The following is a 26,628-nucleotide window of genomic DNA, read 5'->3' as shown; positions in this document are numbered from 1 at the left end:
TCGAGTTTCTTCTTAGAAAATCTTTCTGTATTTACAGGTTTTTGAACAGACAAGCAGATACAGACAAAGAGTGCTTATATACAGAGCAGCACAAGATGTTAAAATGAGTGCTAAAACAATGTGGTATTTACAGATGAACTACAGCGGAAAATACAGACTAGGAACAAGTTTTATCACAAAACTTCTGGTACTCTACACAGTATCACAAAGTCCATGAACTGTACAGTTAAAAACCAAAAAATGGTAAATCTACATGAAATCCAATGTTTCTCCAATTGAGAGGCACTGAATTATATATATTTACATTATATATACATTTCATAGTGTATAAGCATGTATGTTTTCATACATATAGCTACCTGTGGTGCAAAAGCAGCAAAAGAAATTAGAATGTATGGAATTCAATCCTACAAAATAAAGGGTTTGTGCTAAATGGGGTGACTGACAGAGTAATGTTACACCATACATAACTAATATACTGGCAAAAAAGAAAAAGTGAGCAAAGCTAAATAATGTTGCTCAAAGTCCTAACAGTCTGAAGTGAACAGAGGGTTAACTGTCAGTCAGTCAAAAAACAGAAGAGATTGTCAATAATACTTCAAGTTCATGCAAATATATAAACCATTAAAAATGAAAAAATAAACTTTTCCCTGTTGACCAACCAGCTGTGCAGCTTTCCCTTCATTGTGACTCATTGGAAGGTGCAAAACAAAAGGAGGGAGGGGGCTTCCTGTGCGGGTTATGGAACAGAGTTGGAGTGCAGAACGGGCACTTGGTGGGGGGGAGGGGGGACAGTCTCAGCGTCGGCCTCGTCCTGGCTGGAGGGGCTGCTCGCTGTGGCAGTGTTGGGCAGTGGTGGTGGTGGTGGTGGAGCGAAGGTCGGGGCGTTGGTGGCGTTGGTAGTGGTGCTGGCTGCATTACTGCTGCTGCTGCTGCTGCTGCTGGTGGTGGCGGGCGTGGCGTTCTGCTCCTCTTTGGGCTGCTTGCTGGCGAACTCGGTGATGCTGAAGACGAACTGGAGGCAGCCCAGTTTGATGTAGCTGCCGTGGTGCAGCAGCGCCGTGCCCTCCCACCCGGCCCCGCTGCCCCCGATCAGGCTGGAGCTGCTCGCCTTGCAGGTGCACGGGGGCTCGGCGCCGCCCTGAGGCTGGCTGCTCATCACGCCGCCCGCCGGCAACAGACCCACCACCGATGAGCTGGGACCCTCGCCGCCCTCCTCGCGCTTCTTACTGCGACCTGCGATCGGAGGGAAAGATAAGATAAGATAACACTTTATTGTCAGATCACTCTGAAATTTGTCTTGCGTCCCATGACGTCCAAAGTTTCACACAAATAATAACAAAATACCAAAAACATACATTTACAAAAAAGCATAAATGTTACCCTCAAAGGTCACATTTAAAGAAAAACACAAACTACTTCCTAACTCCATTCACAACATACTGTAAATCCAACATTACAATGTGTCTTTGGTGCAACAACCAGTGCTCAGTCTGTACATGAACCCTAGGGTCTACTTAGAGCCCAAACAAAAGAGGCGTTAAACGTCATCGTTACAATTTACAGGGTTCCTACACATTAGAAATTTTGGTAACACTTTACTTGAATAGGTATTCATAAGATTGACATAACACTGGCATAACCATGACATAACAGCTGTCATAAACATCAATGAATACTTATGACAGCTGTCGTTAAGTGTCATTCGGTAAGTTATGTCACTTTTAATGCAAAGTTGACATTGTTTGAGATGTTTTTGCTCTGACAACTTGACATAAAGACAATTTAAACTGTCATAGCAGACCTCATTGCCAAACTTTAAAAGTTATGTCAAGTTCTCATGTCGGCACCGAATAACGACTTAATGTTTCGACTCTGCAAACTGTGCATCATGGTTGTAATTAATGGTTTCACTGTGGTTATTAATGTGAGCTGAGCTGCTGGCAGCCTTTAAAAATGGCTGTTATATTTTCATTTGTTGTCACAGTCGGCGGTGGTCGCTGCTACTTCACTCCACTAGAGCTGCAACAATTCATCGATTAATCGAACAATAATCAATTATTAAATTTATCGTCAACCATTTTGATAATCGAATAATCAGTTTGAATAGTTTTTTTAAAGAAAAAAGTCAAAATTCTCTGATTTCAGCTTCTTAAAATGTGAATATTTCTGGTTTCTTTGTTCCTTTATGACAATAAACTGAGTATCTCTTTGGTTTGTGGACAAGACGAGACATTTGAGGACGCCATCTTGTGGTTTGGGAAACACTGATTGACACTTTTCAACATTTTATTGACCAAACAACTAATCAATTAATAATTTAGATAATCAACAAATTAATTGATAATGAAAATAATCGTTAATTGCAGCTTTACACTCCACCCAGCCTTCCTCCATAAGTTAGATTGTCTAACTCCACAGAAGCAGCTGGTGAAGCCTCCTCCCCATGTTGCCCCACAGAGCTGCTGTCTGTGGCTGAACGGTTAAAGTTGTGATATATATTATTGAAACTGTACGATGCAATAAGTGCAGGATAAAAACCATAAATGAAATATTGTGACGTCCATGACAACAAATCATCTTCTCCAGGTTTAAAGAAACATGATTGTTTGGTGTAAGACCTACACAAACACCGACAGAGTGAAACTGAGAGTGAGTCTGTGACTGTTTGATTGAATTTGGTTTATTTTGTTTTTCTTTATTATGGAATGATGGAGTAGTTATTAAGGGGTGGGGGCTGATAAGCTCGGCTTCTTCCTGCTCCTTTTCCAGCATTCTTTGTTTACCGATCTAAATAATGGACTCGTTCTTTGGGACTTTATAATGTGTTACTTATTTGAGTAGTAGTAGTAGTAAACCAGGCAAGAATTGCTAGGAATACATTCTTATTAAGGCAATGGCCTGGTAGGAGGTGAAAGACCTCCTAAGGGGAGTGAATACTAACTCGTTTTATAGGACTTTTTCTCTCTCTCTCTTTTTAATATTTTCAAAATAAAGAATAATCAATCAAAAAACATAAATGTCAAACTGGCCATTCAACTAAAACTCCGATTCATCTCAAAACCTGCCAAAAATAATAGCAATATTCCTTTTGGGAGCTGGTGCTGCCAGTCCATCAGAGTCAGAACAGCTTTTGCTGCCAAGTAAAAATATTTGGTGGATTTGTGCAAAAACAGGAGAGAAGATAATTTAGATATGTTCAAACTAGGGGTGTGACTGTGTACACGTGTAAACGTTTACACGGAATGAAACTGTAAACGTTTAGTAAAAAATCCCTAAACGATACACGCAATTATTATTTTTTTATTTTTTATTTTTTTACATAGCGTAGCCTACATTTTGGGGGGCTGGGTGAAAAATAGTCCCTCACACTGTCTTAATTTAGAGAAAACTATGATTTAATAAAAATGATGCTGTGACGCGCTTCCCTCCTCCAGACAAAATGTGCGTGAGTGAGTTTTTTTTTTCCTTTCTTTTTTTTTTTTTTGCGAGCGAGTGTGATGGCGCCGCCACCGAGTAAACGCCCATCCGAAATAAACGCCGGGTCAGACATTGCTTTTCTGGTTGCCAAAAAATATTCTATGCAAATATAGCCTCCCTAAACACAAACAAATAACCTTAAACGGATTGAAAGGGGTGTCTAGACATTGAAGAGGGCCGAGGACTGACGAGACGCCTCTGGGCTGGTTGCTCCTGCCCGGTCCGTCCACTCCTCTCATCCGCACTTCAGCACCTGTCCAGGGCTGCACAGTGTCGGCTCGGCTCGCTCCTCGTTTTAAATGACTTACTCCTTTTAAAAGTAGCGTAAACAATTTACTGTTCTGATCACTCATACGTGTGTATGGTTAGGCAGTACGGTGCATTATTATTAGTTATACTTCAAAAATAAAGGACGGTGGAGCGAGCCAAGCTGTAGCCCAGGACAGGTGCTTGAAGGGGGACAGCTCTCCATTCCGACACACCTCCGCTTCGACACCCCGCTGTTCCGAAATACCCCCACTTCGAAACACCGCTACTCCGACACCCTCCCCCCGCAGCTGTCCAAGGTGCTGAACCGCGTGACGTTGTTTACATTCTGCTTTGTGGCTTGTCTGTGAAACGTGCGCTGCTCAGGGACTGGGCAGATCTGTCCCACTTGCTTTCTCCCCGACTCCGTTGTTGGAGATCTCCCACACAGTAAAAGAAATACCGGTACACTTTTTTTCTTTTTCTCCCCCCCTGCTCTGCTCGAGCGCGGCTGAACCCGGCTTGAGCTCACACGGGCGCGAGGCTGCTGCAGCCGCCGCTCGCACTGACAGCTGACTGAGGGAGATGCTTTGGTTGGGCTTAGGCAATGAAGAAAGGAGTTGGTTAAGTTTAATAAAAAGACCAGGTAGAGGCTAGACAGGCTAGAAGCATAATGAACATTATATGTCATTAATATGAAGTAGCCTATTTGCTTGTTTTGCAGTTAATTATGCACATGATCCGTTTGACCCCAAAAAGGAAAAAAGGATCAATGCGCACTGCGCACTGGGGTTTTCCCCCAATAGCCTTTTCGGAGTAGCGGGGTCTTTAGAAAAAATAGAAAACCCCGCTATTACGATGAATGGAAGTCTATTGTCGGAAAGGCGGGGCTTCGGAAAGGCGGGGTGTAACCGTGCTGAAGTGTGGGAGAGGAGGGGAGAGACTGGTCTCCACGGGGCTCTGGCAACTTGCAGCGGATCAGGAAGGGTGGAGGTCAGCGAGACCGGGGGGCGAGTTACGGTGCGGTGCGTGTCGGGGGGGAGGGGGGCGGGACGAATCCGTCGTCCGGTCTCCTCCGCTCCGGTGTAACACCGGCACGGTGGCTGCAGTGTCACCGGCTGCGCATATCAGACTAAACAAAAATAAGGCTATAGCAACCTATAGCGGTCCTGAAGCGTGTACATGTGTACACGAAAAAAAATGCACAGTGTACACGTGTACATATTTTCGTACACGTTCACATCCCTAGTTCAAACTGACAATAAACTGAAAGAAAGAAACAATATTACGTACACATTAAATAAAGAGCTCTGTCTATTGTTCCTCTGAACTGAGGTAGAAGAATGAGGCTTGCGCCCTCTAGAGGCAGAGCGGGGAGTTGGTATCACTCCTGTTGCACAGTAATCCTGCTTCTCTATCCAGGGTTCCTACAGCTTAAGCCAAGTTAAATTTAAGACTTTTTTAAAGCCACTTGAAAAGACCGACTTCATAATAAACACAAATGCAGAAAAAAGAAAGAAAAAAAAACACCACATCAATTGCATAGGGTTAGGCTTGACAATTTTACCCACTTTCCTATGTGATCCAAGGTAAAGTAACTGCTACATGAACATTGGATGGTGTCTCTTTCCAGCTGTCCTTTCAAAATAAATGCATAAAAAGTCTGAAAAAAAAACTGGTGGCGGTGAGAAATTTAGCGTTGACGGCCGCCACTAACTTCTCTATGTCAGATTGTTACCAATTATTTTGAGATTTGAGACTAATTACAATCATAAAATCCCACTTACCATGTGTTAACATTATTAAGACTTTTGAAAAATTGATTTAAGACATTTTAATGCCAATTAAGGCCTTGATTTTAGATGCGCGCTCTGTCCTTCTGTGTCGCTACACGAACTGTAAACAGCTGGAAGTTTCAGTGAGAGAGCGAGAGGAGGAACTCACGGATGATGCCTTGGACTTTGGCCACGAGGCCGCTGGGTACAGACGGCGACGCCTTCTCGGAGAAGTCGCACGAGTAGAGGACGTTGTCGACCGTGGTGCCGTGCTCGCTGTAGTTGAGCAGCTCGTAATGTTTGGTATTCTGCACAAAGGACAAACACAACACGTCATTCATATTAATATTTACACCGTATAGCAGCAGTTAGACGGTCCATGTGTTGGACAGACGGAGGAGGAGGTGGAGGCTGCAGGCGTTACCTCGTCGTAGAAAATACAGGCGTGTTTCCCCGATATGAAGTTGCAGTGACCGTAGTTTGTAAGGCACACGTCCATGTCAGCACCTTCACACAGGAAACACACAAAATCACACATTATGAGATGAAGGAAAATCAATAATGATCATCAATGTTTTCCTCCTCTGATGTTGTTGTGAGTAAAATCCACAGTCAACACCTGGAGGTCAAGCATGACATTTGTTTTTCCTCTTTAAGTTAAAAAAAAGTTGAAGTTAAATCAGTGCAGAAACTAAAACTATCAAGAGTCTTTGAGACAAGTTTGTCTTCGAATGTCCTCAGATCCTCCTCTCAGTTACAGTTATGAACAATGATCATCATCATTATTGTTGTTGTTGTTGTTGTAGTAGTAAGGCCTGGTTCAGGTTTAACACTTTGTAAAACATGAATGAATACAGCAAAAAGAAAGACATTTGACTTTCTTTGTCTAGTTTTGAGTCAGACACAACACATTTAAATCTAGATCTAGGAATAAAGAACAATTCCTTTAAAAAGAACTGCTAAAAAATTACACATGGATTCATTTTTCAGCTCGTACGGTTCACATTCACACCCGTTTGTTTTCGCTCTGGTCCAGATACTGCATTATGCAGAGCGTTATGTTTCCATGGCAATGTTTGCATGGGTCTCGATTTGAAAAAAAAATGAAACTCTTGAGAAGCAATGCCAAACTTTTACAATGGAGACAGTACCAAGAAGTCATGAGTCAACCTAAATTTCAGTGGTTGATTGGTCACAGAAAAACAACAAAAAGCAACATTTGGAGCTGCGTCTTGTCAAAATTAAGTTAAAATCTATACGACTGAACTGTGTAGGAAAGACTAGAGGGCTTTTAATTTGAAGGGCCAGATACAGGAAGTTGTGACACTCACTGACTCTTCAGTTTTGGGTTTTTTTTCACAGCAGGTCGCTGCGATATGGCGGTTGCGAGACAGTTTTAATGGGCTCTATGCACAGCTCCACTACTTCCTGAACTTAATGCTGCTCCTTTATTCAGGAAGTAGTGGAGCTGTGCGTAGAGCCCATTTAAGTTATGAATATCAACTGTCAGTCTGAGCTAAAGCAGCTCTGCGATTGGACGACTGGTCTCAGGTCAGCGGAGCCACCAGCTCCACTTTATTCACCATGTGTTTGTTGTCACTTGATGATGAAGTCAGATGAAGCCTCACCAGATCCGATGTAGAGCGTCCTGTAGCACATGCTGACGGCTCCCCCCTTTCCTGTCAGCGGGTAGAAGACGGCTCGGGCCTGCACCTTCTTCTGAGCTGCTGGGGGGACACGGACACGTTGTTAAGGCCAGACAGTTTGGGCTATTTTTCTTCCTGAACATATATTCTTTCAGAAAAGTCGAAAGAAATGGTAGAAAATCCACATTAAGGTGGTTATTTAACTTAATTTTGTCTCTTTCGTCTGTAGATTTCTCCTAAATTCACCATAAAAGTTAGTCTGATGTCAGGTGTCAAAAATTGTTATTGCCTCTGTATCAGTAACCAATCGTAAAAGTGTGATTTACATTAACACTCTATGGAATTTTACAGTACAAGTCTTTAAAGGCCGTTTTCTGAAAAAGAGTTTTTCCTCAGACTCTGAGCTAGAAATCTCCACTTCAGCAGCACTTACAGACACCAAACCTTCCAGTTTTATTCCTGTCTATATTCTGAAGGTTTTTACAGAGGGGATTGTTGATATATCATTCACAGCCTGATTTATACAACATTTTATTCCTAAAAACAGCGCGAAATTAGATTTTTTAGGGCTGGTGACAGTATTTTCTCATTTACAGAGTGATAAAAACCAAAATCCACTCTGTAAAAACTTCTGACTCTCATATGTGAACAAAATTAAACAAGAATTTTGAAAGGGGCTTTATCCATTGTTCAGATTTCGGTTCTGGAAATATATGCAAAATAGCGCATATTTCATTAGATATTACCTAATTTACATATTTAAACACAAAATTTGACAAAACTTGTAATACAAAAAAACATTTGTCTTAATGTAAGTGATAAACTTGGGAAGTTTCATGGTGATATCTGTTAGTTAATTTTTTTTCCCCTATACACCTGTAGTGTCTCCCCTTAAAAACACAATAAAATCACTGCAAAGGAAACGAAGAAAAGATCTAGTAAAGATCTAGAAGGTCCGGAGGAGGCGGGGTCTTACTGTCGGGGTGGGGCGATGGGGTTTTGGGGGCGTCGCTGGTCGCCGGGGGAAGCGGTGCGCTGGGGGCTTTGGGGGGGAAAAGCTGCTGGATCCTCTGCCACGCCAAGAGCTTGATCATGTCGGCGTCCAGTTTGTCCAGCTCGATCGCTGCGCACACACACAGACACACACATGACCATTAGAAGCCAGCTCTACCGTTACAGCCGCACGCTCTCCGCACAGAGACCACACCCACCTCCGTCCTCGTCCTTCCCGTCCTTCATGCAGCTGGACAGGTTGGCGATGGAGGACAGAGCGCCGGGCAGCAGCGAGTCCATCAGGCCAGCTCCAGTCTTCACGTCTGGGAGGGACAAGAAAAAAAAGATGTTTCTCTGGTTTCACCATTTATAGGTTTGTGTTTGAGGAAAATGTAACATTTAGTTTTATTCTATTAACTACTGACAACATTTATCCCAAAATTGAAATTAAAATATTGCCATTTAGAGCGTTTATTGGCAGAAAATTACAACTGGTCAAAGTAAAAAAAAAAGATGAAGTCTATTTAGACCTTAAAGCAGAAGTAAGTGGTCCGGTCGTTTTCGCTAATGCTGCGTTCCAGGCAGGCTTTTGAAATCGTAAATTACAGCTTCAAGTCACAACTTACGACTTTGTAGCGTTCCAGGCAACCCACTCGTGTTTTTCCGACCTGTTTTACCGGTGAAAGTCACGATAACGGCCACTCGTAACTTCCGACCGGTGAACTCGTACCAGATCAAACTGATACGACTTCACGGTCGGGAAAATACGAGTTTCCTTGAACGCACCATAACAGTCCTCGTCCCTACGTCGCCACATTCACGGCGTCCCTTGGCTGCACACACAGCCCTGCATGCCGTTCTCTCTCCTCATTGGATAAAAACTGTAGGATACGATAAAAGTTTTCTCCTCGGCTCAGAGCAGAGCAGAGTGACTGACAGACCCGTGTTTCAGACCAAACACTCTATGTAAGTGATTGCTGTCGGAAGATATAACTATTTAAGACTTATATTAACACAAATATATCACTTACTTCTGCTTTAAATAATGCAAATAAAACATGACAACAAACAAAACATGAATATTTTAACTTATTAAGAGTTTATAAATCGATTCTGGCAATTTGGGATGAAGTAAATGTTTAATCCAGCAGTGGTTTTTATAATCTTCCTATAAAACCAGATGTGGTTCAGGTGATGACCTCACCGGTGTCTCATTAAGTACAATGAGTTGTGTTTGTTTGTTGGTATTTAAAAAAAGATGCTTTTTAAGAAACATTTATCAAAGTGGTCTCTTAATTTTTTGGCGGTTGTTCAATGTACTTTTACCATTTAGCTGTGTTTTTGTCCCAGTGCATTTTGTACCAGCGGGGACAGTGAGTGTCCAGCAGAGGGAGCTGCTGCCCAGACAAAATCATTCATCCATCCATCTATCCATCTATCTATCTATCTATCTATCTCCAGCAGGTCAGACTGACCAAAAATACATGAATCAATCATGAGTTATTATTAGGGGCCGTGTCCACCAGACGCGTTTTCAGCGCTCTGGGCGTCTATTTTACATTCAAACCCTATTGAGTTGGGCGCTCACAGCTCTCAGCGCCCTCGGCGGTAAAACGCCCTGGGCGCTTGCTTCTTTTTGTCGCGGCGCTCAGAGCGCTTCGAGTTGAAATCTGTTCAACTTTTAGAACAGCGCCACGCTCGTCAATGTCACTTTTCACCGCACTGACCAATCAGAATCAAGAAGGGGCGGGACATACGTTACCGACAGCAACACAACCGGAGACGTGGCTCGGTTTATATCATGACCCACACTTGTATTGAAGGTAGGCCGACCTCAGGGTCCATGTCAAAAGCTGCCGCTAATGCTGTTGTGTATTTCTGACACTCGTTGTAGTGTTTACATTAAACAAGGCCGGAACACGGAAGTGTCAGAGGACTCGTTTTGTAACCTAGCAACAGCGGCATTCTGACGAGGGAGAGAGAGAGCGCTAAGCGCTGGGAAAGCAGCGCTGAGAGCGCTGTCAGAGCTGAAAACGCGTCTGGTGGACACGGCCCCTTATTCATCTGCTGTGGTGTTTAAAGGGATAGTTCAACATTTTGACAAATTGGCCCATTGCCATAATTCCTATAGTCATAGCAGTAGGTTTGTTACCTTTAATTGTCGGTGCAAGCTGCTCAGAGCTATGCTACAGAGGCTAATGGGATTTGTTGGTTTCCCTCATCAAACTCATCAAATACACAATCCAACAACTCCAAATTGCTACGGTGGACAAGTTGTGACCTGCACATTCACCACGCTATGAGATAATAACAGAACGTTACCAGACGGAGTTGTTTTAGAGGGAAATTCATGCAAAACCGCTGATGCGCGTTGCCTTAAGGGACAGTTTTTCATCAAGCAGTCTCTGTATTTACCTCTATAACAACTCTGTCTGGTAACGTTCTGTCATTATCTCATAGCGTGGTGAATGTGCAGGTCACAATTTGTACACCAGAGCGTTTTGGAGTTGTTGGATTATGGCAACGGGCCAGTTTCCCTCAGAGGAACCCAGGGTGGGAGGGGTCTAATACCTGGAGCGGGCGACGACGACGCCTCCGTCTTGGTGGCCTCCTGGCTGCCTCTAGGGGGCGCGTCTGAGCGGGCACTGCTGGTGATGGCGTGGGGGCGGGGGGGTCCCGTCGGGGTGCGGTGGTTCTGCTGGGCACCGTGGGGCTGGGGGGGCGGGAGGAGGGGCCGTATCGTCGGGGCGGTGGGGCAGATCTTCTGGGCGCAGCAGGGCTCTGCGGTGCTTTCGGGCTCCTTCTTAACCGTTTCGGGGCCTATGTGGTTGACCAGAGCGGCGACGGTCGGCGTGGGCGTTGGCGTGGGCGTTGCCATCGGCGTAGGTGTTGTCGTGGGCGTGGGCGTTGCCGTGGCACCGGCCTTCGCTCTGCACTGCAGCGGCTCCCCCACCTGCCTGCAGGCGTCGACGGGGCCGTTGGCTTTGGGAGGGGGCCGGCGCTCCTCGGCCAGAGGTCCGTTGGGTTTCCTGCAGTTCTGACACGACGACGTGCTGCATTTACAGAGCGACGCCCCCCGGGGGTCGTCGGGCGCGCTGCTGCTGCTGCGGGGTTTGGAGCAGGGCTCGGGGGGGGAAGTCCGTCCTAACGAGCCCTGAGTTTTCATGTCCTCCGACGACGTCACGCACGACTTGCCGCCGGCTTTCTTCTCCGACTCCGCCGACGACAGCGCCGTGGAGGTCTTCTGCTTGATGGACAGGTGTCGCATGATGCTGCACTGGAGGGCGATGACGTCCTGGAGCCACTGTTCAACACAACCAGAGACAAAACATCAATCTTTGTCTAATTCCCAGTTTTTAATGTTAGGTTCAATGATCACATTAGCCACTTTTTTTGAAGGCATCTGCACTAACATTTTTTGACTTGGTAAAATTTAAAACTGCATTAATCATTTATAAAGCAAAAAATAATCTTCTTCCTTGTATAATCCAAAAATTATTTCATGAGAGGGAAGGTTGTAAAAGATATGACTTAAGAGGAGAACTCAAACTGCAACAGCAAAGTGTAAGATCGACTCTTAAAAGTATGTGTATTTCTGTCGGAGGGGTTATTCTATGGAATAGCTTGGTGTAGAGATTAAACTCAGCAAAAGTGTTAATCAATTTAAAAGTAAGTTTAGAAAAGGAGTGTTTGAAATGTATAACAGGGAGGAGGAGAGATAAATGATGTAAACTAATGTGATGACTGGACTACTAAAACTAGATCTAATTCAAAGTCTCGCGTAAGACCCAAGTTGATGCTTGGTGTGTTCATGTGCAGTCGGAAGCTCCCGTTTGTGTCATAAACACAGGAATATCAACTCTTGACTTGCTTGAAGTAAATACACTTAACTGGAATGGTTTTTCAGAGTAGAGGTCTTTACTGTAGCTACTTTCATAAAAAGTGCTTTAAAATTAAGAAAGAATGAATTATTTGTGTTAACTTGAAATGTACAATCTATGTGGTTTGTACTCTGCTGATTATGTTTGCCAGCTGTTGAGTATAAAATGTGTCTTGTAAGCTCTTACAGGCTTGGATCCTTCACTGGTGTTTGACACATAAATAAAATAACATTCAATTCAGATTCAAAATTCCTGCCTATGAATAACACAGTTAAACTGATGTGTTTAATCACCCGTGTGTGTGTGTGTGTGTGTGTGTGATATGTCGGGGATGTGATGAAGCGCTGCCAGGCTCCACTCTCACTAACGAGCCTCATTCCACATTAATTATGACTTCTGTGCAGCATCAGTTACTGTAAACCTGCCAAACTCATTAACATAATCCCCACTAACGGCTGCCTATCATCAGCCTGATTTAATATGACAAGTTGGACGGACTGTGTCTCTAAAGGGCGACTCCACCCTAAAATCCTGCTACAGCAGCATTTCGGACGGAGCTGCAGCTGATCTCCATCTCCTGTGAACATTGGTGTTGTTCATCACAATTAAAGGGATAGTTCACCCAAACTTAAAATTCTTAAAAGTCCTCTGTGCCTTCTCTGAGTTACAGCGGGGCTCCGTGCAGCAGTGCATGTCCATATGACGGTTGCGAACGGAGCTTCTTCGTCCAAAAAGACACACCAAAAAACATCCAAATACCTCCATGCTGCTCGTCTGTAATGCCCCTCTTGTATTGAAGCCCTAACATGAGAAATTGTTCCGAAAAAAATTAAATAAATCTATATTTTAAGCTTGTTTGTAGCGGAAGCTCCCAGCACTGCTCTCCCTGGTCCGTCCAAATCTCGCGTGATTTGCACTGGCACCCAGTTCACGGCTCCGCAAATCGCACGAGATTCCGGCAGAGCAACACTGGGAGCTTCCGCTACAAACAAGCTTAAAATATAGATTTATTAAATTTTTTTCGGAACAATTTCTCATGTTGGGGCTTCAATACAAGAGGGACATTACAGACGAGCACTATGGAGGTATTTGGATGTTTTTTGGTGTGTCTTTTTGGACGAAGAAAAGTGAGCTCCGTTCGCTACCGTCATATGGACATGCAGTGCAGCACGGAGCCCCGCTGTAACTCAGAGAAGGCACAGAGGACTCTGAAACTTCTCCCAGCCCTTAGTCGACATGAGGGTGAGTAGAAAATGAGAAATGAAATTTGAATTTTGGGTGAACTATCCCTTTAACATGACTGGTTATCAGCTTGAATCATCTTCTTTTTTTCCCTTTTTAAGCTCTGAATGCAGCCCGGTTATCAGCCGGCACACGGGCGGCGTTTCCTGTCACTGCAGAGACACGAGTCATGTTCTTACTCATCCGGTTCGTTGATGCAGCTGTGTGGTCGGCCACTAGGGGGCGCTAGCTACCTCGCAACCTTGCCACTCTGAGTCTGAGCTGTCTGGTTCCTCGTGGTAACGGATGATGTTCAGTTAGACTTGATTCAGCAACACAAGGTGTGTGAGGGACAGACTCAAAACAGCTGTTCCTGGATTAGATCTGATCAAATCATCGATAACCACAAACTACACACAGCTATGACGAGCAGCGTTAATACTGACAGTAAACTCCTGTCTTTTCTTTCTTTTTTCTCTCTCCGTCCATTAACCTGGGAGCTTTTTCTGTCTACGTTTGTTTATTTAACGTTTTTCTTCCTTTTTTTAAACTCTTGCGCTTTGACGGCATCCCATGTCTTTGACTTCACAACGCTGTTCTTGTTTGTCTTTTTATTCACATTTTATTGTATTTTTAATTTGTTTGCTCTTTTATGGCTCCTTATTTTTTTTATTCCTTCTTATTCTTTTAAAATTATTATTATTTTTTTTAAACTTTTTTAACTTTCTTTCTCCGTCTTGTCTGCAAATCACCGTGCAGCACTTTGGTAAACTTTGATGTTTGGAAATGTGCTCTATAAATAAACTTTTTAAAAATAATATGTTTATACTTTATTGCAGGATTGCACAAGTCGTTAGTTCATGTTCCATTACACATCTTTTTAGCCATTGAAGCATTCCTACAAAATGTATGCAATTTGTAGTGAAAGACATCAAAATAAATAAATAAACTTGACTTGATGATCTGACAGTGGATCAGCCCTCACAGACTTCCCGTGAACGCGCCTCTAAGTCGTGAGTCCGTTAACGGGACGGGTTTGAACTGGGCATTAAAATCCCGGTACAAGCTGAACGTCCTCCTCAGGTTAAAAGGTGTGTGTGTGTGTGTGTTCTACCTCCTGCTGCTCGGTCTCGGTGGTGAGGTGCTTCGAGGGCTGGTGGTCAGGAACACCGCTACAGACCAGCTCCAGCTGGTGCGCGACTGCAGGATGCAGCATGGGGGGAGGATTCTGGTACTGGGACTTGATGGCATCCGGCACCTGAGCCCAAACAGAGACTGTTAAAATGAACTCAGTACATGATGAAGCAGAATAACACAAGATTTAAAAACTAGGGCTGGTTAATCGAGGTCTTGATTCAATTACCAACCGATTTTCAATTATTAAAGCAGAAGTAAGCAGAATATTTGTGTTAATATAAGTCTTAAATAGTTATATCTTCCGACGGCAATCACTTATATAGAGTGTTTGGTCTGAAACACGGGTCTGTCAGTCACTCTGCTCTGCTGTAAGCCGAGGAGAAAACTTTCCTTGTATCCTACAACCTTTATCCAATGAGGAGAGAGAACGGCATAAAGGGGCGGTCCCCTCTGTGTGTGCAGCCAAGGGATGCGCGTGAATGTGGTGACGTAGGGACGAGGGCGGGGACTGCTAACTCCATCGGCTGACAGGAAGTTGGCCAAAACGACCGGATCGCTTACTTCTGCTTTAACGATTATTGATTCAATTTCCGATCACTGTTTTTCCATTTGACAGTAACAGTAAACCAAATTACACCACAAACGTATTGCAACATTTAAAAAAAAATAGACGGCTGCTGAATTACTTCACTTCTCTTTCATTGTGTTTGACCTCAAAGCACCTTCAATTTGTGTAGTGTAGTAACTTCCAAATTATATATATTTTTTAATTCATTTAATTTTATATATTTACCGGTATTGATTTTAATATGTATTCTTCACAGTTCATTCATTCATTCATTTTGATTTATTCCATTCATGGTATACATACTACGCATGGTTGCACATATTTACATAATGTACACATAGTCACCATGAATGAAAAGGAGCAGGATGAAGAAAAACTTTTAGTACCTGCCACTCTCTATAGTTATAATTGCATTGGCTTACTATCAACACCAATATTATACTCTATTTCAAAAAATTAAAGATGATTAAACATATAATAATAACAAGAAAACACTTGTCTGTCTAGCTTTTCTATTTTCAGTCAAAAATAAATAAATAAATATATACACATCCATAGTTTGAGTTTTTTCCCAACAAAACAAAGACGCAGCTGTGGAGCTTTAAAAATGTAACACAATAAAACCCTCTGTTTGTCAACATGAGTCTGTTGTGGTTTGTGTGTCTTCTTTCTACCTTGAGGGTTTTCTTGTGGTGCTGGAGGGGCGAGCGCCGGTTCGGTGCGTTCTGCCGATGGACTCTGCGCAGGAAGTCCAACTTGACGGCGTGCTGCGACATCCGGTCCTGGAACTGGTCGAACAGCTGGCAGCGGCTGGACAGGCTCAGCGTCTTCTGGTTCAGCTGCAGCGGGGGGGGGACACGGATGTTAGAAATGAATCAAAATAAATAAATAAATAAATCTGTGCATGAGAATAAATAAGAAAATAAAGATTAAACAGTTGTTTTTGTTGCTCCTTACCACTAAGTGCTCTACGTGGTTTGGACACATCCATTTCCCAGCCGGTAGAGCCGTGAGGGGGGGGTCCAGGCAGTCCATGTGGAACAGGAGGGGACAGTAATCACACTGGATCAGCGGAGCCAACCGGCAACTCCTGCAAGAAGACACACAGTCATGATAATAATAATAATAATGTCAGTTAGCAGCATAGGTTTGTTACCTTTAAGTGTTGGTGCAAGCTATTTTTAGAACGGCGGAGCAGAGCCGTGAGCTGCTCAGAGCTACGCTACGAAGGCTCATGGGATTTCTTGGTTTCCCTCATCAAACTCATCAAATACACAACCCAACAACTCCAAAACGCTCTGGTGGACAAGTTGTGACCTGCACATTCACCACGCTATGAGATAATAACACAACGTTACCAGACAGAGTTGTTTTGGAGGTAAATTCAGAGACTGCTTGATGAAAAACTGTCCCTGAAGGCAACGCGCATCAGTGGTTTTGCATGAATTTACCTCTCAAACAACTCTGTCTGGTAACGTTGTGTTATTATCTCATAGCGTGGTGAATGTGCAGGTCACAACTTGTCCACCAGAGCGTTTTGGAGTTGTTGGATTGTGTATTTGATGAGTTTGATGAGGGAAACCCAAGAAATCCCATTAGCCTCCGTAGTGTAGCTCTGAGAAGCTCACGGCTCTGCTCCGCCGTTCTAAAAATAGCTTGCACCGACAATTACAGGTAGCGAACCTACTGCTGTGACTATAGGGATTATGGCAATGGGCCAATTTGCCCAAAAAAATGTTGAACTATCCCTTTAAAGATGTGAAACCAGTGCATTATCACTGTGCTCTGCTCGGCACCGACCTGTTGCAGGAGAAGCAGACTTTAACGGGCAGGGGGACGAGGCCGTTTGGGTCCAGCTCGTGCTGCGGCCTCCTGAACGGTTTCCCCAGCAGCTCCTCTTTCCTCCTCCGTTTACTGCTGCCTGGAGACAGAGAGAGAGAGAGAACATCCCATATCAACAACCAGCCTCGATATCCTTCTACAATGATCTCTTAACAATGATCTGTATTCGCCCAGCACTTCTCTAAAACGTTCATTACAGGACGCAGCCAACAAAACCAAGTTAAAGCCCCTGTACAGACTTTTCATTTAGTGTTGATTTTGGCGGCCCCTGTGGACGAAAGCGGCAGAATGAAGACTGCATTTCCCACTGTCATGAAGATGTTTGTCTGGCCGGCGTGTGTAGATTTGTTTTGGAAACATCGGAAAGAAGACAGGGCAGGACAGCTTAAAAAGCTCAGTACAGGGGCTTTAAACTCTTGGATTAAAGTATGTTTCAGAAGAAGATTCAAAGCCGGGGTCACTCGACCTGACTTCCTCAGGCAGCTCGATCCGAAGCTTCAGGGCTCTGACTGTGAATCATCTGTCACCTGGAGTTACGCTCTGGTGTATCAAAGCTCGGAGTTTGCTCGGTGCACTCCAGGACACAGGCTTTTTCTTTCTGCATCTACTTCTATTCCCCCCTGTAACTTGCTTCATCTACTTCTGGTTTCTGACTGAATGTCAAAGTTTCCCACAAGAAAAGAGACATTCGCTGCGTTTCTCAAAGTCACAATTTATCACCATCACAGTGCGTTCACACCGGGCGCGAGTAAAATATTCGCCTCGCTCTACTCGCGGCATTCGCGTCGAACAGGCGAATTTTGCGTGTTCGCTTCATTCGCGTCGCGTCATTCGCGCTGCCGGCACAAATTTGCGTCCATTCACGTCTGTACATTGACTTTGTATGTAATCTTATCGTGCAAAAAAATTTGCCTTGCGCCCGGCGTGAACATGCTGTCAGGACAAACTGGCAGTGACGCCGACTTAAAACTTAAAACACCAGGTCAGAGCTTTCAAAAAGGTCTAATTTTCACAAAACTGTATATTTACACTGATGTTCTTCAACTGAGGATGGTCATTCAAAAGCTCAGCTTCATCCATCCCATTTCAGACCAGGTATTGTTATTGTTCATTGTTTGTTTGGTTGCTCTTGTTGGCTGTACTGTGATTTGTTTTGTTCTAATCGTGTGTCTTTTGTATGTGAATATGTTATTCTGGTCTGGTTTGAAATATATTATGAAAACAGGATGGACTATCTGGGCTTTAATTATTCAAATGCATCCCCCCCCCCCAACTTAAAAGTTTAGGAGTGTAAGCAGAAAACTTAGGGGTACACACTGTAAATTGACTTGCAGAGCAAATATTTAAATTTCCTTTTCATTCATGATCGTCACACACACTGGTCTGTAACCTGTAATGACAGAATCCAGATTCTCGGAGTCGTCCTTTCCATGGTTCACCAGTGTTTAATAAAAAAAAAAAAACAACAACTGCAAATTTCCTGGTTGCACATGAGCAACTAGATGAAAAATTAACTCGCCCCGTCTTTATGGGCCGCCTGGAGCCACACAGCCTCACGGTGTAAACCACAGCAGAGAAGAGAAAACAACACAACACCCATCTTCCTCACCACACCCAGACGTTTTCTCAGCTGCTTTTTTTTTTTCTTCACTTGTTCAAACTCGGGCTGTCAACCCCCCCCACAAATCAGATTCTAATGTCTAATGCTTCTCATCTTAAATATTAAATTTTTAAAATGTTTTTTGGTTGTTTTTTTTAGCCCATTCACACCTACGGCAGCTTATTATTACATCCCACGTCCACTAAAGGGCATTCCAACCAAATCTGTTATGTAACATTTGCAACACACTTAAGTTTTACCAAGTCAATATAAAACTTCAAGAAGGTAAATCTAAATATTATAAGTGGTGCAACAGATCACAGTTGATCCATGATCAGCACACAAGCAGTCCACGGATTAATTGATAAAAAGAAAAAAACAATGTGTGCGTGTGATGTGGGTACACGTAGTCACACCGCTCCAGCTCAATAAATGGGCGTTTAAAACAACTCTGCAGCTCTACATTGCGCACAACAACAACAAAATAGTTTGTTTTATCAGCATGTTTACTTCCCCGAACGTTGCGACCCATGACGTTAATTTGCGTCGTTGCAGAAGGAACACGTTCAACCGTAAGTTTCCACCTTCAAATGTTCCAGGGATGCAAACGGGTCAGGACCAAAAAAGAGAGGAATTTCCCGGGGAGGGGGGAGTCAATTTCCAGTAGTTCAAGCCCAACCAAGTATTGAGTGCATATAGATGGACATAGTTTTCAGAAGTCCAACATTGCTATATTAAAAATGCTTATGCAATATTTCCATTTCGGAGATACTGATTTTTAGGTCTTCACTGAATGTTACTCATAATTATTACTATTAAAATAAACTGAATAAACAAAGTAACACCGGAAACCGTGGGGGCGGTGTTGCTGTCACTACCCGATGCGTAGCCTAGATCCAGTGTGAGACAGAAGAAAAAGAAGAAGGCTGGCTAAACTTTTCGAGGAGAAACTGTGCAAGTTGGTGAGGAACTACCACCATATTTTCGATGTCGGTTCACCGGGACACAGAGACAAACAATTACTCCAAAACAGCTGGGAGGAAATGGGAAAAGAATTAAATGTAACGTGGACGAAGAAAAAAATTCTCTGCCCTCCAGCAGCGATGAATTTAACGGCCTTACCGACCGATCTTACAACAAGTCTGTTTTCTTCTTTTATTTATGACGTACATTATCAAGATCTCCTCCATAGTCGCCATGTTTGTTGTCATAAACTTTTGACTCTGAGCTGCCTCCTGGTGGATGTATTGGTTAACATCCATGCCAACGTAAAGGACGCATGAAAGTATGTGGGCAACGCCTGAAACGGACGCATACAATTTTGTCCGTACGTGGAGCATAAATGAGCCTTTAGTTGAAACGTATTATTATGTATTCCCCCGTGACGGCTGTTCCTCTGGCCGACTCACCTGGCAGCGCCGTGGTGCAGGTGAGCTCGCTGGGCAGCTGGAACTGTGTGGGGTTTCTCTCCATAGCAGCGGCGATCAGCAGCTGGAACGGCCTCTTGAGGAGCCGCGGCGTCGGGGCCGAGACCGCGGTCGCCGCGGCAGCAGCGACGCCGTCCAGCTCCATCGCCTGGACCTCGTCCTCGGGCTCCGCCACCTCCTCCTCGGCCTCGTTCTGCTCCTCCGAGGGCGTCGGCGTGGACGAGGTGTTGGAGGTGGGCGTCCCGGGCCGGCTGCTCGGCCTGCTGCTCGTCCGGCGGTCCAGGAGTCGAACCTGGGCCACCCGCAGCCCGGGTCCCGCCGCGCCGGCTCCCGGGGGCAGGCCGTCGAGCCGCAGCGGGCCACCGGCGTTGAGCTCCAGCTCCACGGCCGGCGACGTGGAGCGCTTCGAGGAGGAGCGCTCCGGCAGCCCGTTGGTCTGTTCTGACTTCTGCTCGCGTTTCTGATGGAAACAAAGACAGAAAACACAGATTGATCCGTCTGTTTGTTTTTCCAGCTCCTCTGGATGTGAACAGAGAGGAGGGACAGAGCGGTGCAGAAGACAGGGTTCCCACTCTTTTCTTGAAATCATTTTCCAGGACATTTTCAGCTGCTTCAGTCTTACGGACATCCCGCCAACACATCCTCCGTCCCATTCAGGCTTTGGAGAAGTCTTTTCGACAGTTGTAGCTTATTTTGTACATTTAACCAGTTTGTTTCTATGTTTATTCCCCTCTCTATTATTCTCTCTCCCAGAAGTCTGATTTAAAGATGTGCAGTCTATGGCTTGAACTTATCTAGGACATAATATCTTACATGCTTAGAAATTAAGACAATTTTATCATAGAACAACGCAAAAACATGTTATTTTTGTTTTTAAACCACACCTACAACAGTTCTCTGTCGCTATCTATCTGTCCTTCATCAGAGAAGACAACAGGTCCAATACTGGAAACACTCATCAACGTAATGTCGACAGTTTTCTCGCTAGAATAGGACTGGGAAAGAAATCCTTGGTGGGGCCTGAAAAAGTCAAACTGAGCTCTGGCAGCTGGTGTCATGGTGTGATAAATAATTTTCCAGACAACTCAAAGCTTTTCCAGGATATTTGACTATTTTTCTTAATTTCCATGTGTTTTCCATGACTAGAAAATTGGTCAACCATTTTCCAGGTTTTCCAGGAAGCGTGGGAACCCTGGAAGAGACCTGCCTCTCACCTTTTTCCGTACATTGCAGCGATGACACATCCATTCTCCTGGAGGAAGCATTTCTTCACTTAGAGGCGGGTTACTGAGACAGAAAGACAAAACACAAGTGACCAGGTCAATAATTAATGCAAGAAAAGTAACGATCTAATGAAAAACTTTCAAACTCTAGATTATTTTTTAACAACCTTTAATTTTTTTCTCATTATTTTCCAACAGTCAGCAGTCATTCAACACTCACACTACGCTTCAAGGGCCCCTACAACTGTGAGGTGAAGGAAAGTGAACTTTACTGTCCCTCAAGGGGAAATTTGTTATGGGCAGTGCTACATCGCTTCAAATTGTTAAAAAAAAAAGAAAAAAAAAGAAAAGAAAAAAAGACAAAACTTTGTCCTTAAAAAGAGAAAACAACACAGATTATCTCAACAACACTAACACACAAGATACTTGTTTACGTTTGGTTACGTTAATAAGTTAAGGCTGCACATTGCTCTATTGCACTAGAGTTTATTCTCGTTCAACAGCTTAATGGAGGCTGGAGCAAATGATAACTTAAAGCAGATTGATTTACATTTTGGATTTCAAAATCTTATCCTTTTGTATTCTGGAAACAGGGGATGCATTGAGTGAGATGAGATTTTGTAGCTTGTATCATTGATATAGAAACTCTCTATGGACTCATCATGTTTCATGCCAATTATCTTCATTGCTACTGTATAGTGTTAGCACTTAGTTAGCCTGTAAACTCATTCTATGTACTGGACTCTAATTACACTATAATAATAATTTAAAAAAACAGATGTGCAAATGAATCACAAAGCAGGCCAGATGAGACCTGACCAGAAACAATAAACCTACAAAATAAAGTTCATTCAGGAATAACTAATTGTAACATGAATACTGTAGTAGGATGTTAAGTATTCACGTGTAAAAACAATAATGATTCATTTCGCCTAATCAACAATAATACTTTTTTTTAAAGTTATTGAAAGGATAAACACATTAAATGCACATGAAGTTTCCTCAGGGTGTGCGCTGAAGTGTGATAATTAAAACCCGTGCTCAGGTCTGAGCGTTTCCTACAGAGAGTCTGAACTCAACCCATCCACATGCCAACGTGAGAGAGAGAAAAAAAACCCGTGCAAGCAGCTGTTTAACGGAGAACCGAGCCGAGCCGAGCGGCACCGGGAGAGACGAGGCTCAGTCTCTGCGACACGTCCGCAACAAACACTGCTGCTGCTGCTCCTCTCCATCTCCACCGATAGCACAGAAAACCACAGTTGGGGAGTTGTCCTTGTTTAGTTTTGGTTTAGTTTTTTAAATCACGAAGCGTCCTCTTGTTTTCCCAACACAAAGCTTATTTTTTTTGTTAAAAAGGTAAGGGTAAAATGGCGGTTGAATAGAGAGAGAGAAGAAAAAAGAGCAGGGAGGTCGCCATATTGTAAACAGAGGCAGAGTCGACTCCATTTTTAGCAGCAGCAGCAGCAGCAGCGGCTCCACCGAGCTGCAGCCACAACAGGAGGGGAGGACCGACTGCACCGGGGATTACACCACTTGTTCCTTATTAACGTGCTTTTTTTAAATTGTGAAATGTTTGCATTATTTTTGCCCTGCAGCTATAAAACTAAACAATGAACGGGGCAGATGCCACACGCACACGCGTACATACTCCCCCCAAAGCCTCGGCTTAACATAACATAACGGTGAAGCTGCTGCTGCAAGTTACTCGACACCAAACTCCATTCAATACAGCTCCAGTTTAATGAGGTTGGACCGTGGTTGCATCTAACATAGGGGAGTTTAATTTGTCGATATAGCATTGGAGACGTTCACAAAGTAAAACATGCATATTAGTAATTACCGAAGCAACGGTCTGGAGTAAAAAAATCAACTTTTTATGAAGTGCTACACAACCACAGGGCTCTCTGTCGCCCTCCTCGGTTCACTTGTTTCTGCCTGCATAGCTGGAGTGAAAATGAGGGGAACCACCTTTGAATTTCACTAAAATCAGTAAAATAAATAAATAAATAAATAAATAATCGCGGTTTTATGGAGCTCATGTGCGCTCTTTTATTTCATTAGTCAACTTATTTCCAGTGACATTTCTCATGCTCATCCCATCCGTGCAGCACCAGAAATAACACAATGTAACTTGAAGAAGCATTAAAGCACATTCTTGTGTGTTTGCAGCTAACAGAGACACAGAGCATGCATGCAACTGTAACTGTACTGTCTGTCTTTTTTTGTATTAATATGAACTGTAGTGAAGAAGACCACCTAAACCGAGACCAAGACCAGAGCAGACCAAGACCAAGACAAGACCGAGTCCACATCGAGACCAAACCAATACCAGACCATTTTCAAGACTTTTACTAGTGCATTCAGTGCCAATACTCATAGTAATCATGTGGCATGATATTTACATTATTCCCCAGCTAAAAGGAAAAGATAATTGTATATAACAAACCATAGTTAACTGAAACAAAGTTTGGACTGAACAGAAGAACACAGTGCAGAACTTGCTGAAGTCTCCTCCCACTTCTAACTCTGGTGCAGCCAAGTTTTTCAGGAGGTTAAACACAAGGATATAACCATTTTAATGATCTTAAAGTTGTTGAATGACATGACATAAACCTACATAAGTGAGAAAGTGACAGAGAAACACTTGCAGTTAAAAAGAGATGCCACTGCAGCTGTGGTCTTTACAGGTCTTGAGAAAAAATCATTTAGGACCTTGAAAATGTGGTGTACTACTCCCAACATTAATAAACTGTGGCTCACCAGCACTGGAGGTGGAAAGCAGCCGGGCAGTGGTCGCAGCAGAGCAGGTCTCCCCCCTCCCGGCAGCTGTCGCAGGTGTCGTGGTTGGTGGCCCTGCCGCTCCTTCGGACGTCTCTCACCAACTTCCGATTCCTCTTCTCCACCTCCTCGGACTTCGGAGGCGCCAGCAGTGTTTGGATTTGCTGCAACAACAAAAAAAGAAGAAGAGGAAAAACATAAATAAAAGTTGCATGAGACCTCCCGTGTCCAGTCTGTCCAGTCTTTTGTTATGTTGTTTTAAGTTTCAGAGTTGGAAAATAATATGCAGCAGCAGCAGATCTCATGCTGCTAAGCTTGGGTAATGTTAAACCAGTGGCCTCCTCCATTATAACCAGCCCTGAAAACTACTGAGTTAGCTTGCAGGCTACAGCGGGTCTGGATGTAAACCTCGATCAACCAATCAATACCATAGAGAAAAAACAAATAAACAGAGATTTATGACACATAATCACCGGTAATCACGGTCCTTTCGAGTAAAAGAGCAACAACCTCACTCACTCACCTCCATTAAGCCCCCAGAGGTATCCAAATCGTACACAATCGTCGGGGTCTCCATTTTGTCCCACATTCATCCAGAGGCAGACAGTTACCAAAAAAAAAAAAAAAGGATTTGCAACACAAGTGCCACGCAACGGGCACACAGCGACGAGAGTAAAAAGATCCTACAATAAATGTCCTTTTCCTTAATGTTTTATGTATATTTGGAGCAGCGGATGATGATGATGATGGCTGGTCAAAGCGATGCTAGGCTAAGCTAACGTTAGCCGGCGGCTAAAGCTAAAGGAGCTAACTACGAAGGCAACAAGACGTCAACCAGTCAAGGTTGTGGTAGCTAGCGGGCTAACTAGCTAGCTGCTGCTGTTGTTGCCCCCCTCAACGAAAAGAAGACAAGAAAAAACAACGATAAGTGTGTGATTAAAACGCCACTTTTCTAAGGTAGTGCCGAACCTACACACACAGTATTTTTTTCTTTGAATCAACAGACTTGTTGCTGCTGCTGGCTACAAAATCCCTCCGCGGCCTAGCTCTAGCTGGCCAGCCATGATTCCTCTTGTTTCTGCTCCGGCAATAAGGAGCCTTGTACATTTGCAAACCCCTCCGCTCCCATTGTCAACAGAAGGACGTAACCCAAGAAAAAGACAAAAAGGAAGTTAATCCAATGCGCGGCTTCCGATAGCGTTCAGAAAATATAATAATCCTTTAAATCGGGTACGTGGAGATGCAAATTTTGTGTTGGTGGTGTTATTGTTGTGAAAAAGCCTGTGCATCTACAGTACTGGCTGCTAGCAACATCCTCTACCAATTGGCGCAACCGCGAACCGCGAAGCGCGCATGCGCAGTGGAACGGAAATAGGCAGCCAGTAGATACAACAAGAGGGAGCGAGGGGCGGCTAGCTGAGCTAACTGTAGCTAGCTACTCTTTATTTTTATTTTATTTTGTATTGAGCAATTGGAAATACAAACTCTCTCTCAACGAGGATAGTTATAATAATAGAGGTGAAAAATAAGTGCAACATAAAAGTGCAGAAAACCAAACATTAGGGGACTCGTGAAGGAAAGGAAAAAAGCTAGCTCGCTAACGTTAGCTACACTGTATCCCATAGCTGTATCCAACTACTGCTGTGCTACACATAGACATATATATGTCTATGGTGCTACAGTCACGGCGTAGATACCGTTGCTAACGTCGGTCTACTTCGGGCCTACCAACTGTTACTAGGTTACCGTTGCTATTAGTGCTGTTACTGGACTGCTGCTTGTGTCGGACATAGGCTTTACTGGTACCTTCTCAGTCTATTAGCGATCAGCTGGTGCTTATGTGTCATATCTGGACACTAAAAGTAGGCTATTGCACAAATTCCAAACCTTTAAAGACAAAAGCCTTATGTAATGAGTTTGACTTGTATTATTGTATTTTTATTTTTTCTCTCTATCGCTCTCTTCATTTGATTTCTGCAGTCTTATTATGTTTTTGTTTTGTTTATCTCCAAGACTGCATTACCTCGAGCATCCCTTCTTTCCTGTTATTGCTGTTGACAATTACCTTGTACACTGCATTGTGTAATTAAAATAAAAAACAAACAAACACTGCTGCTGCTGTTATGTAGTTTGGACTCTTATCGCAGCGCTAAAGTTAATGTGTATTTTCATTACTTTGAGCTACAATCACTAGTGTTAGACAGATCTACCCACAACTATTGTTACCATTGTTGCACCCATAGACTGTATAAAAAAGAGAGTTGCACCCCAGTAATAACCACCGGCACCATAAAGTTAGGGGTTAGGCCTGATACTGTAGATAAGTTACTGATATTTTTAGTAAGGTATTGGCAGTTCAATAATCAGGGATTCATTAAATTGATAACAAAGCAGATTGGGGGTATATATTATTAGGCTAATAGGGTGTGTGTCTATATTCAATTATAATAGCAAAAATAAGAGGGAAAAAATGGATATTTAAATCCAGATGTGGAATTAAAATATGCCCTTTAGATGGCTACATCTGGGCCATGGTGTTAGGCCTGTACTGAGCCAGAGGAAAACAAACATATAGACAGCCTACTAGTGTAACAGTATCATACAAAATAGAGAGTTGACTGGCTGTTGTAATGAACAGTAAATATGTAAGTTTATGTTATTTATTTCCTCTTATTGCACTGTTCTATTTGGTTTTATTCTTTTTTCGACTAATCAACATTATTAACCTGCAGTTCTTGATGATAAACTGCATCACTGTATCAGCATCACTGCTGCTCTGTATGATCCAGGAGACTGAGATAAAGGTCAACA

At 43.4% G+C, this 26,628-nt stretch overlaps 1 protein-coding gene across 3 annotated transcripts; it reads right to left on the bottom strand.

Annotated features, from left to right (window-relative positions):
• phf12b (PHD finger protein 12b) lies at positions 1-25,109 on the bottom strand. Of its 3 annotated transcripts, none has more exons than XM_083984622.1 (15): positions 24,341-25,109; positions 23,800-23,981; positions 21,031-21,103; positions 19,799-20,276; positions 16,748-16,868; positions 15,905-16,037; positions 15,622-15,786; positions 14,357-14,500; positions 10,712-11,444; positions 8,359-8,463; positions 8,124-8,270; positions 7,130-7,228; positions 5,926-6,008; positions 5,671-5,809; positions 1-1,236 (listed from the first exon to the last, which is right to left on the bottom strand). In XM_083984622.1, the coding sequence occupies exons 1-15, from the start codon at positions 24,404-24,406 to the stop codon at positions 740-742; spliced, it is 3,165 nt and encodes a 1,054-aa protein (XP_083840748.1). In that variant the 5' UTR covers positions 24,407-25,109; the 3' UTR covers positions 1-739. The 3 variants fall into 3 exon arrangements, with proteins under 3 accessions (XP_083840748.1, XP_083840749.1, XP_083840750.1); XM_083984623.1 differs by having other exon boundaries at positions 7,130-7,225; XM_083984624.1 differs by having other exon boundaries at positions 21,043-21,103.
• Between the last annotated feature and the right edge of the window lie 1,519 nt (positions 25,110-26,628).

The sequence above is a fragment of the Trachurus trachurus genome (genome assembly GCF_905171665.1).
Source record: "Trachurus trachurus genome assembly, chromosome: 13".
NCBI classification, from domain to species: domain Eukaryota; kingdom Metazoa; phylum Chordata; class Actinopteri; order Carangiformes; family Carangidae; genus Trachurus; species Trachurus trachurus.
The sequence above is the reverse complement of the archived record's forward strand: the minus strand, read 5'-3'. Positions and strand labels throughout refer to the sequence as shown.

Coding starts and splice junctions, on each gene's coding strand:
- phf12b (XM_083984622.1), bottom strand. CDS start 24,406: ATGTGGGACAAAATGGAGACCCCGACGATTGTGTACGATTTGGATACC. Junction 16,038..16,747: donor GTCTGCTTCTCCTGCAACAG/GTCGGTGCCGAG, acceptor GTCTTCTTGCAG/GAGTTGCCGGTTGGCTCCGC. Junction 14,501..15,621: donor ACCACAAGAAAACCCTCAAG/GTAGAAAGAAGA, acceptor GTTTGGGCTCAG/GTGCCGGATGCCATCAAGTC.